Source organism: Didymella exigua (genome assembly GCF_010094145.1).
Source record: "Didymella exigua CBS 183.55 unplaced genomic scaffold M421scaffold_32, whole genome shotgun sequence".
NCBI lineage: Eukaryota > Fungi > Ascomycota > Dothideomycetes > Pleosporales > Didymellaceae > Didymella > Didymella exigua.
In genome coordinates, this window is record NW_022984806.1 from 210063 (window position 1) to 221063 (window position 11001).

General features: G+C 57.4%; 7 protein-coding genes across 7 annotated transcripts in view; 6 read left to right on the forward strand and 1 right to left on the reverse strand.

Annotated features, from left to right (window-relative positions):
* The window catches only part of M421DRAFT_265696 (uncharacterized protein), a 3045-nt gene extending 1172 nt beyond the window's left edge, over positions 1 to 1873 (reverse strand). Inside the window, exon 1 of the mRNA XM_033588731.1 lies at positions 39 to 1873. Within this exon, the coding sequence (XP_033445395.1) occupies positions 39 to 1668 (1630 nt within the window). The 5' untranslated portion in view covers positions 1669 to 1873. The remainder of the gene's footprint in view (positions 1 to 38) is intronic.
* A 299-nt stretch (positions 1874 to 2172) lies between these two features.
* Positions 2173 to 3108, forward strand: M421DRAFT_44651 (uncharacterized protein; the record flags this gene model as incomplete). The annotated part of the gene is made up of 1 exon (XM_033594661.1): positions 2173 to 3108. A coding segment is annotated over one exon (936 nt), but the record flags the coding sequence as incomplete, so codon positions are not given.
* A 123-nt stretch (positions 3109 to 3231) lies between these two features.
* M421DRAFT_22857 (uncharacterized protein) lies at positions 3232 to 3945 on the forward strand (the record flags this gene model as incomplete). Its single annotated transcript, XM_033588387.1, has 2 exons — positions 3232 to 3586; positions 3701 to 3945. Coding segments are annotated over 2 exons (600 nt in total), but the record flags the coding sequence as incomplete, so codon positions are not given.
* A 231-nt stretch (positions 3946 to 4176) lies between these two features.
* On the forward strand, positions 4177 to 4434 carry M421DRAFT_70919 (uncharacterized protein; the record flags this gene model as incomplete). The annotated part of the gene is made up of 1 exon (XM_033596747.1): positions 4177 to 4434. One exon carries the CDS (start codon positions 4177 to 4179, stop codon positions 4432 to 4434), a length of 258 nt encoding a protein of 85 aa, XP_033445398.1.
* Positions 4435 to 5745: 1311 nt separating this feature from the next.
* Positions 5746 to 8136, forward strand: M421DRAFT_103373 (ABC transporter ATP-binding protein uup-1; the record flags this gene model as incomplete). Its single annotated transcript, XM_033586894.1, has 3 exons — positions 5746 to 5868; positions 5919 to 7843; positions 7905 to 8136. 3 exons carry the CDS (start codon positions 5746 to 5748, stop codon positions 8134 to 8136), a joined length of 2280 nt encoding a protein of 759 aa, XP_033445399.1.
* A 353-nt stretch (positions 8137 to 8489) lies between these two features.
* On the forward strand, positions 8490 to 10785 carry M421DRAFT_265706 (uncharacterized protein). The gene has a single exon (XM_033588732.1). The coding sequence runs from the start codon at positions 8569 to 8571 to the stop codon at positions 10648 to 10650; it is 2082 nt and encodes a 693-aa protein (XP_033445400.1). The 5' UTR covers positions 8490 to 8568; the 3' UTR covers positions 10651 to 10785.
* The window catches only part of M421DRAFT_265829 (uncharacterized protein), a 977-nt gene continuing 761 nt past the window's right edge, over positions 10786 to 11001 (forward strand). Inside the window, exon 1 of the mRNA XM_033588734.1 lies at positions 10786 to 10995. Within this exon, the coding sequence (XP_033445401.1) occupies positions 10920 to 10995 (76 nt within the window). The 5' untranslated portion in view covers positions 10786 to 10919. The remainder of the gene's footprint in view (positions 10996 to 11001) is intronic.

An 11001-nucleotide genomic window follows, 5' to 3' on the forward strand; every position in this document is an offset into this window, starting at 1 on the left:
TGCTGAAGCTGCCTGCAGTGCGTTGCCGTACTCTCCACTCTGTGCGTTGACGTCGGCACCCTGGTCGAGCAGTGTCTCGACTACCTGCCTGTGGTCTTGGTTCCTGTAGATAAGCGGCAGGTTGGCCATGCCAGTCAACGTGCTTGAATGATCCGCTCTGTCCTGTTCTCCCAGCTCAATGGCTCCTGATAGTGAAGAAAATATGGGCTCATTATTAGTCTCTGCCTCGATTTCAGTGTCTTGTACATTGGCGAGTGGAACTTCGCTCGCAGATGGCTCTATTTCCATCCCTGGGATCGCATCCTCTAAACCACCTCGGAAGCTTGCGAAAGTCAAAGTTGAAAGTTGCGATGCGTCTGTGCGCTCGCTCTTTCTCTCTTCTACGACAGCATTCGAGTTGCTATCGTCATCAGTCGCAGCACCGACAGGCACAGCGAAAATTGCGAGCTGCTCGAGATGGCCGGCGAGGTGGCGTTTGAATACCGTCGGAGTGACAGCCAGAATTTCGCTGGATGCTGATCCGCTCGATCGGATTATTCGCTCTTTCAAACGATCAACCCAATCTGAGCAGCAAGGGCAATCACTTGCTGGAATCTGAGCGAGCGGCTTACGAGCGAGGTCTCTTCCTTGCTGCTCTCCACCACCATCTAGTATCTTCGCATGCTCTCGCTTTAAATGAGAAATGTATTTTGTCTCCTGGCAGTAGACCTTGTTTGGGCAGAGGAAGCACTTGTAGGCTACGCGGTGAAACGTCATCTCATGCTGAAACCATTTGTTGATGTCTCCGAAATATGGTGCATCGCAGTCTGGGAATGTGCAGACGTATGGACGAAGGTCTGAGAAGACGTGCTTTGTCCAGATACGCTCGCTCTTGAACTTTTTGATTCGAAAGCAGAAGGGGCATTCGAACTCTTTCTTGTTACCGATGCGCAAATCATCAAGCTTCGGGATGCGAACGGTGGTAAATGACTCATGATCGCTGTCGATTGATCGGGAGATTGTTGTGTACGAACGAACATCGTCCTCTGAGTCTGACTCTTCGACAATAAGCAGCTGAGTTGTGATTCGTTCGGCAGCAATAGTGGTGGCTTTGGTGAGGAAGGACGGATGGCTCGTAGTATCAAGCATTAGCTCGGAAGCTAGCGGCTGCTTAACGATAGGAGCTTGGGTCCTGGCGGCCGAACTATCCACCTTGTCGTGGTGATTTAGCATGCTTCCTAGTTTCTCATGGTGATCCTGGATGTAGCTGAGGTAGTGCCGTCTTTGCGTGATAGCTCGTCCAAGCCGTTGACGAAGCCAGGCGTAGTCCTTTGTGGCAAGTTTGCGATACTTCTCACCAACGTGAGCAATGTCAAATTGGTCATTAAAGCGATATCGATTGCGACTGAGAGCTTTGGCGAAAAGGTCAGTAGGTGCAGCCTGCCGAATAAGGATCGAAATCCTAAAGAGTCGGGTGATGGTCCCACTGATATCTTCCCGAAGTTCGTTCACTTCGCTAATGTCTTCCCCCTTCTCTTCTTCAGCTTCGTCAGCAATAGAGATCATGCCTTCTCTTTTACCAGAAACGATCTCGAGAAGCTCTACAGCAACTTCATTCAAGTCAGCTAAGAGACCTGAGACATGAGTGAGCACATCGTTGGCTTCTTGTAGTCGTGACTCGATGGACATGGATGACTCAGGTCGATGAAGAGCTCCTATGTTCCCAGTAAAGAGACTGAATCTGTCCAGCTCCTCACAGACTTAGACATGATTGACACGACCATCGTTGTGATCCGATTGGGACAGGATCGATATGACTTCTTGTAAGGTGACGAGACAGGAGCGGCATTGGTCCGATACTGATAGCGTCATCTCTTGCCATCAGGTGATCGTAAATTCGGTTCACAGCAAAGGGCGGCCTGGTGCTCAGATTTCGGGAAGTCACGTTGAAGGAAAATCGGGAACCCGACAACAGGATTAGTAGGTATAATCCGGATGCAAACGGTCTTTGAAGTCTGACGGCCGATGGCGTAGTGGAGGTGCCGCAAGACGGCGGAAGTTGCGTTTGGGGGCGAAAAGTGCGGGGAACGAACGCGTACAATGCCCTTTTTACGTTTCAGCCTTTCGACTCCTAACATCCATATCTTTCTCATCTTATATTATTCGACTTGTTGGTATCATTTCTACGTCCCTATGAGTGGTCTAGAAGTAGCAGGTGTCATCCTTGGCGCTTTTCCACTGCTCATCAGCAGTATCGAGCACTGGCGTGGAGTCGCGAAAGTCGGCGGCTTCTATTGGCGGATACGGAAGGAATACACCAAATGTCAGCGTGATATCCAGTTTCACGAGATTCTATACAAGAACAACCTCAAGGAGCTTCTGTTACCACTCATTCCGGATGCGAATGAAGTTGCGAAGCTCATTGCAGATCCAAGTGGCCAAAGATGGGGTGATGTGGCTTTGCAAAAACGACTGGAATCCAGGCTGCACGAGTCATATCAATCGTACCAGGACACTATTACTAAGATGAATGAAATCTCCCAAGACCTTAAGAAAGAGTTGTGTTTCGATAAAGAGACTGTACAGGACCAGCTCTTGCCGCCGGAAACGAACCGGCGGAGCTCCAGCCGATCGTCAAGCCCTCAGCCATATGCAAAGCCTTCGAAGCTTTCTGCTGCTAGGGCCAGGTTGGACTATGAGTTGTTTCGAACAAAGTTCAGCATTGGGGAAAGGACCAGAGACGAGCTGTTCGGTCAACTCAAAGAATGCAATGAGCGTCTAGAGAAGCTCTTGAGCTCTAATGACAGAGTCTCTGCACTCCAGGATGTCGCACCCGGGTATACCAAGCACACTTCCGAGCTGAAATCAGCATTCAAGAAGATTTCGAAGAAATCACATTCGCTGTTTCAGGCGCTGCAGAACGCATGGCAGTGCTCGTGTCAGCAGTACCACTTCGCAAACTTAGGACTGGAGCATCGGACACTTACAGAAGTATGCTTCAAGATTATACTCATCTTCGTCGCTCCCTTGGAACACGGAAAGATGCCATGGCGCTGGAAAGAGATTCGCTGCGGCCGTATGCTGGGTTGTTCCTTTCGTCAGAAGGGGACGGAAGCTGCCATATCCTTACCACTTCATCGCCGACCAGCGAGCCTGCCCACACCGGCTTCTATACCATCACCTTCAACTTCGAACCGGAAGAGAGTGATTTTCGTACCACCTGCGTCCACTGTACCGGAGATCCAAGTAGACCTGTTCACTGATCACAACATCCAATTGTGTAAACGGCTAGGCGATGAAGATTGCGGAGTATGCATGGGCATCGTTGGTCATGACAATGACATCTTTCATCTTCATCCGGTCATTCAAAAAAGGCAGGATGTCGGAAAAGCTCCTATCACACTTGATCACATCCTCTCCCATGACTTTGCAGGCCACATCTCGCGGCGCCAACGCTATTTAATCGCTCTTCTTGTTGCTTCATCGGTAGGACAACTCCAATTTACGCCCTGGCTACGAACTGGTCTCTGCAAGGAGGATATCATTTTCTTCCCTTCCAACGACGACAGCCCCATCGTTCCGTACGGCGAGCCTTTCATCCGACAGAGTTTTCCACACAGTCACACCCAACTCCCCTCCGCTGACCCCTCTACGAACGACTGCAACTTTTACTCCCTAGGCATACTTCTTCTAGAACTCTGCTTTGGTTGCCGGTTGGAAGACCATCACCTGCGCAAGAAGCACCCATCAACCACCGATGCTGCAACCAAACATGCTTTCGACGTAATGGCTGCGTTAAGGTGGTCCAGCAGCGTAAGCGGCGAAGGCGGAGACGATTATGCGACAGCTGTCAAGTGGTGCTTCACGGGCGTAACAGACACACAAAAGAATTGGAGAGGTGAAATTGTTGCGAATGTGGTACGACCGTTGGAAAAATGTATGGATCACTTCCAGGCTGCGGCTGTTGGTCGATGAAGAGGTGGGGTTAGTAACTCGCACGAAAAGGCTTCGAAGAACTCTCCACAACCTCCCAGGTCGTAGACACACACATGGTATTTTTTCCCATTTTTAAATCTCATGTCCATCTATTGTAAACGAGGAACCCCTTCCTGCTGCTTGGCGTTTGCGAGCGGCCTTGCCAAACGGACTTGCAGTATCCTCAGCGCCGCATCTAGTGTTAGCTCTCGGAGCATTATGATGTTGTGTAAAGCAAGCGCCCAAGCTGCGTTGCGGTTAGTTGTTGTGAAGATATTAGACCATAGTTTAGAAGGAGGCTTTGAGGAGATGATCAATACGCTGCTCAACGCGGGCGCTAAGGTCAACGCGCAAGGTGGAGGGTTTGGCAATGCACTGTACGCAGCTTCAGCTAGAGGCGACAAGCAGGTGGTCCAGATGCTGCTTAATGCAGGTACCCATCAACAGCAGGAAGACAATACCATCTTAGTGTCCAAATAGCATTCCTTTGGCTCTAAGCAAGCAATTTAAGGCGCACAGGAAGCATCTTTTAGTCAGCGCATAGGAAGCATCTTATAGTCAGCGCATAGGAAGCATCTTTTAGTCAGCGCATAGAAGAACACGGGGCACGGTCTTCTGCAGACAACAAAAGATACTCCTAGAAAGTTATCTGCATAGGTCACATCTGTTTCAAGGCTAATACAGAACAGACATGGCGCCTAATCCATTGCAGTAAATTACCACTACCTTGTAGACGCACTAATGCAAGCCAAGCGTGGTTGGTAAGTCCTGCCGGCATAGGTCTTGCTGTAAGGTTCTCCTCCCCGCTCTTCAGAGCTTTCAGCGAGCTCGCTCCTACGTTCAAGTAATCTTCAAAGCCTAGGAACATTGTTTTTGTTAACCGCTCCTCTACCTGAGGCCTCTGATGTCTAGAGAGATTGTCTAGATTGTGAGAAGACAGGGGTGTTACTGTTAAAGGGTCGTCCAACAGCGTCGGCGAAACGATGAACAGCAGGACTAGCACTTTAGCGATGCTTATTGGAGCCTGTAGGTCTAAAGAAGAATTAGTCTCTAAACACCGCATGTACATGTTTGCTCTGTAAATTCTCACAAGAGAGTTGCCGAAGGTCCGAACCGCGAACCTGTCTTGGGACATGGTGTGTCTCTCCGCTTAGGGACGCACCTTAGTATAGATACATGCACTATCAAAGTTGTAGATGAGACGCGAATTGAGGGTGGTGGGGGAGACGTCGAGGTGGTGGGGGAGACGTCGAGGTGTGGCGTTGGACGGGCTGTGCAGTGGTTGTGCGAGGTGGGGATTAGGTAGTACCACCACCAAACCGACATTCCCTTGACGAGACAGAAACACACAGGGTGAATGGAAGGTTGTACCACCTTGAAAAGCTCCAAGAAACAAAACAAAAAAGAGGACTGGACAATGCAGATACTAGTGTGTAGTAGGCCTTCCCGAGCAACTGGTTTACTTCGTACGCGGTAGAGAACTAGCGTTGCACATTCGACCGTCCGACCCCTTCCTATTACGGAAAAGCGCAATTCGACTCATTTCGAGCCACCCGCTACCGCATAGTTACTAGCGCAACAGACGGTATAAACAGTGCCCGAGCACCACACGCATGGACGACATGATCCAGTTCAATACTACAGAAGAATCCACGTGTGCTTACACATCCTGCTAGACTACCAAAGAAAGAAAGACGCCGAGTTTGAATCTGCGAGAAACAGCATTGCATGAGGCTTGATTAGAGGGAGAGGGACGAGTGTATCTACTTGACCGCTTTTGGGCTATCACAAATGGTGCGCAAAAGCAAGGACACTGCGTCCGTGGAAGGGCATCCAGGAAGCCGCCACATAGCCGTCAGCGCGCAGCAATCGCGATACGCACTCGATGCCGTCGACGCGCCCGCATCGAACGAGGTACGCACCCACCACTCCCACCATCTACCATATGCACTCTAACAGCCCAGATCCTGATCAGAGACCTCTCCATCGCCGTCGCGAACAAGGAACTGCTATCCCGCACCACGCTGCACTTGGTCGAGGCACGGCACTACCTCCTCGCGGGCCGCAACGGCACGGGAAAATCCACGCTGCTCAAAGCCATAGCCGACGGCCTCGTGCCCGGGATCCCGCCGAGCACGCAGATTCTGTTGCTTGGGCAGACGCGCGAGGGTGCCGACGCCGCCGAACCGGATCGGAAGAGGGAGGAAGAAACAGTGCTGCAGCATGTCGTCCGCAGCGACCGCGTGCGCGAGCGGTGCACGCGCGAAGCCGACATGCTCGCCGACGCGATTGAGAATGCCCGGGATGCCATGGCGCCGGTGCGCGCGTACCGGCGCATCCAGAGCGAGCGCCTCGCGTGCAGACTGAGAGAGGCGCACCGCGTTGCCGAGCGACGCAGCGGTGCGCGCGGGAAGCTGGCGCGGAAAGAACTGATCCGGCTCGAGGAGCGGTGCGAGGAGGCGAAGAGCAAGGTCGACGAGGAGGAGGGCGAGGTCGATGCGAAGCAAGTGAGCGAGGATACACAGGCGGCTGCGGACATGTTGTCTGGCGTACAGGCGAGTCTCGAGCTCATGGATGCTGGAGCCGCGGAGGCGCGGGCGCGGAAGGTGCTGCTCGGCTTGGGTTTCAAGCAGGACCGCATCGACCAGCCCAGGTCGCAGCTGAGTGGAGGGTGGCAGACGAGGTGCGATCTTGCATGCGCGCTGACGCAGCACGCCGATGTGCTGCTGCTGGACGAGCCGACGAACTTCCTAGACTTGGCTTCGATTATCTGGCTGCAGGACTGTATCAACAGCATGACGAAGACGACGATGCTCATAACCACACACGACCGCGATTTCGGCGACGCCGTGGCGGAGGAGCTGATCCTGCTACGCAATCAGGTGCTCGAGACGTTCCGCGGCAACCTAAGCCTCTACGAGAAAGAAAAGCACAGGAAGATACAGTACCTGACCAAGATGAAGGATGCCAAAGACAAGCAGAAGAAGCACGTGGAGAAGTCCATCGCCGGGAGCATCAAAGCGGCAAAGGACAAGGGCGACGACAAGAAGCTGAAGCAGGCTGCGTCGAGGCAGAAGAAGCTCGACGAGCGATGGGGTGTTGAGGTTGGGCTCAAGGGTGGGCGGTTCAAACTGAACCGCGATCTTGGCGGGTACCACACAACGGCCAGAGCTGAGATCGAGATACCGGACTTTGACCCGCCTGTCAAGCTGTCATTTCCTCGGCAGCCGCCTGAGCTCAGGTTCCCAGGGGCGCTGGTGAGCATGGAGAAGGTCGTGTTTGCGTACCCCGGCAGGGAAAAGGCTCCCACGCTGACGGACGTGTCGTTGACGATACACGCCGGCACACGGACGGGTCTGGCTGGGCTGAACGGGTCGGGCAAGACGACACTCGTCTCGCTGATTGCAGGCAGTCTGGTACCGACGTCTGGGACGATAGCGAGACATGCACGAGTTAAGATTGGCCGCTTCTCGCAGCACTCGGTCGAGGAGATGACGGCAATGGCGTCGTCGGATGCAAAGCTGACGGCGCTGCGGCACGTGATGCAGGCTGAGGGGCGTGGGATGCAGGCTGAGGGGGGGGGGATGCAGGCTGAGGGGGGTGGGATGGAGGCTGAGGGGGGTGGGATGGAGGAGAAGGAGGCGCGGCAGATGCTAGGCAGCCTAGGACTGCACGGGCAGACGGTGTCTGAGGTGCCGTTGGTGCTGCTCTCGGGCGGGCAAAAGGTCAGAGTGGCGCTCGCGAAGCTGCTGTGGCCGCCGCCGCAGCTGCTCATACTGGACGAGGTGACGACGCATCTCGATGCGGACACGATTGTGAGCCTCGTGCTCGCGCTGAAAGACTACGACGGGGCGCTGGTGGTGGTCACTCACGACCGGTTCTTCATGAGGTAGGGCACAAATGTCGACGACCGACTTTTTTTTGGGGGGATTTAGGCTAACGTGGGACAGAACGGTTGTTGAGGGAGCGTCGCCACACAAGCTAGCGCCCAGGGCTGGCGGCGAAGACGAGGCTGGCGAAAGCGAATCGTCAGGGGATGAGGCAGGGGCGGCGGTGGGGGCCGCGGGGACGGTGTACCGCGTCACAAAAGGGCAGGTGAAGAGGCTGGAGGGCGGGATGGAGCAGTACGCTGAGCTGGCAGGGCGGACGGCAGCGAAGCTGGGCAGGACGAGCGGTGGATAGATCAGGACAACAGATGATCATAGATGCAGCCGGACAGATGCAGCCGGTCAGATGCAGCCGGACAGATGCAGCTGGACAGATGCAGCCGGACAGATGCGCGGGCGCGCTGGCGCGCTGGCGGCCATGGTGCGAGGCGCCGCGCCCCTGGTCCTGACAGCGTCGGCCTTCTCTAGCGCTCCCGCGGGGCGGCACAGCTCATCTCGCGATCCGCAGGCGCAAATGGCAGGGGATGGAGCTCTGGACGGCGGGACTTTGTCGAGCAAGTCATTAGGGGCTGCCAGTGGGCGCCAAGCAAGCACAGAAGCTGTACAAGGCGTCCTTTGCCTCGTGTGGGTGCACCGGCCGACTCTCCTTTGGCATACACGTTCATAATATCCCTCCTGCCTGTTGTTTACGCCGAGTAAACATGTGGTAGCGCTGCGTGCACAGCATATGCAGGGCGCCCTTGAAACGACGCACAAGCTCGCACCGAAGCGTGAGCTTGCGCCTGGGGACCCTGACAGCGTTCGCGAGCGGCCTCCTACCATGGGCGACGCTGACGCCGCCATTGACACGCCGCGCTCCACCGCCGACGCGCCGCTGCTGAAGGCGCCCAAGGACAAAAACTGCCCCTTTTGCCAGCAGGCGTTCACGTCGAGCAGCCTGGGGCGGCACCTCGACCTGTACATCCGCGCGAAGAACCCCAAGGCGCCCGACGGCATCCACGCCGTCGACGAGATCCTCAAGCTGCGCGGCGGCATCACACGGCGGCAGGCCAAGGGCAGCATCAGCCGGAAGCGCGAGGGCAGCAGCCATGGCGGGGGCACGACCACGAGCACGCCGGCGCACGGCAAGCACAGTGTGGGCAGCGCGGGCAGCAGCACGCTGGTGCCGAGCCCGGACGCCGACGACAGCAACAGCGACAACGGGCTGGGGATGACTGTGGACCTCGGCAAGACGCGCGGCCAGTTCAAGGACGTGAGCTGGGGCGGCAGCAGCAACCGCCAGCTGTCGGCGCGACTGGGCTCGCGGGCACCCGAGATGCGGCGGGGCGCGAGCCGCCAGCTGCGCAAGCAGGAGCTGGGCCAGCGACAGCACGACCTCGACCGGCGACAGCACAACCTCGACCGGCGGCAGCGCGGTGGACACGACCTCGAGACGGCGCGGGCGGCCGAGCTGGCGCTGCGAGAGCTGCTGCGGAGCGTGCGGGACGCGAACGTAAAGGCCACGGGCTGCGGCCTCTTCGACTTTGACCCCTACACGCTGAGCTTTCCCGCGCTGTGTCTGCGCGTCCTGCCCGCGCCCACGACGCTCTTCTCGGCCCAGCCCTTCCCCACGGCCGACTCGTGGTCCATTGCGCCGCCCGCGCAGAAGCAGCTCGACGCCCTCAACCGCTGCGTGCGCGAGCGCCTGCTGGCCCACCAGCGCCAGCGCCACATCAACCAGGTCTACCCGCCCGCCGGGCCCGACCCCTCGCCCGCCGCCGCCGCCGCCGCCCACTCGCCGCTGCCCACCCCGCCGCTGGTCGACCCCGACCCGCAGCGCCTGTTCAACCACATCGCCGACGCCTACAACCACTGGCAGCACCAGCCAGACCCCGCCCGCCAGGAGCTGTGGCAGATTGAGGTCCTGCGCTGCTACGCCCGCGCCGCCGACGCCCGCCGCCACGCCGACGCACAGCTGGAGCAAGCCCGCCGCGAGCTGGACTACCTCAAGGCCGCGCGCTGGCCTGTGCGCGGGCAGGACCCCTCGCCCGTCACCATTGCCCTCGGCGCCGAGACGGCACAGGAGCTGAGTAAGCAGAGCATCGACTTCCGCAACTGGGACTTTGACCGCCTTGTCGACAAGTGGCGGCCCGTCGTGCGCGAGACGAGGCCGTCCGCCGCGGGCATGGCCGCCCAGCAGCAGCTGCCCTCGGCCCCGAGCCCCGTCAAGATGGACACGGGCATGCCCTTCTCCGCCCCGGCCACGGTCAACGGCGAGAGCGACCACGTCGACGCCGAGGGCGACGACGACGACGACGATGATGGGCTCGACGACGACGACGGGCTCGACGACGACGCCAAGTACCAGCAGCCCCTCTCCATGCCGCACCACCACGGCATCCCGCTCCAGCCCACGCCCATCCACCCCGCCCAGCGGCTGCACTCGATGCAGGCCCCGATGCACGTCTCCCAGGCGCAGGCACAGGCCTCGATACAGGCCCACGCCCACGCGCAGGCACAGGCGCAGGCACACGCACAGGCTCAGGCCTGGGCCGCCGCCCGCCAGCACATGAACCCCTCGCGCAACCAGAACTACAGCCCGCACCACCAGCAAATGTCCCCACACCCCCAGCACATGGCCTCGGCCGCCAACACTCGCCGCCCCTCGGTCGTCATCATGGACCCGCACGCCATGAACACGGGCGGCATGACCGGGCCCATCATGACCGGCATGGAAGGCATCGACGGCCACCAGGACCCGTACCTCGGCATGGACATTCCCATGACGGGCTTCGTGGGCTCTAACGATGGCGTGTCCATGGGCTCGTAGGTCACAATGACCATTTGCCCCCACTCACTCTCCTCATCACCAAACAATCGACACTCGCACTTGCACTCGCACTTGCACTCGCACTTGCACTCACACTTGCACTCGCACTTGCACTCACACCCACACTCGCACTTGCACTCACACCCACACTCGCACTTGCACTCGCACTTGCACTCGCACTTGCACTCGCACTTGCACTCGCACTTGCACTCACACTCGCACCCACACCCACACTCACACTCACACCCACTCACCACCAAACAATTAACATGCGCCACCAAACAATCAACACGCACCACCAAACAATCAACACGCCCCACCAAACAATCAACACACCACCAAACAATCAAC

Excerpts from the sequence above, each read along its gene's own strand:
- M421DRAFT_265706 (XM_033588732.1), top strand. The coding sequence starts at position 8,569 with ATGCAGGGCGCCCTTGAAACGACGCACAAGCTCGCACCGAAGCGTGAG.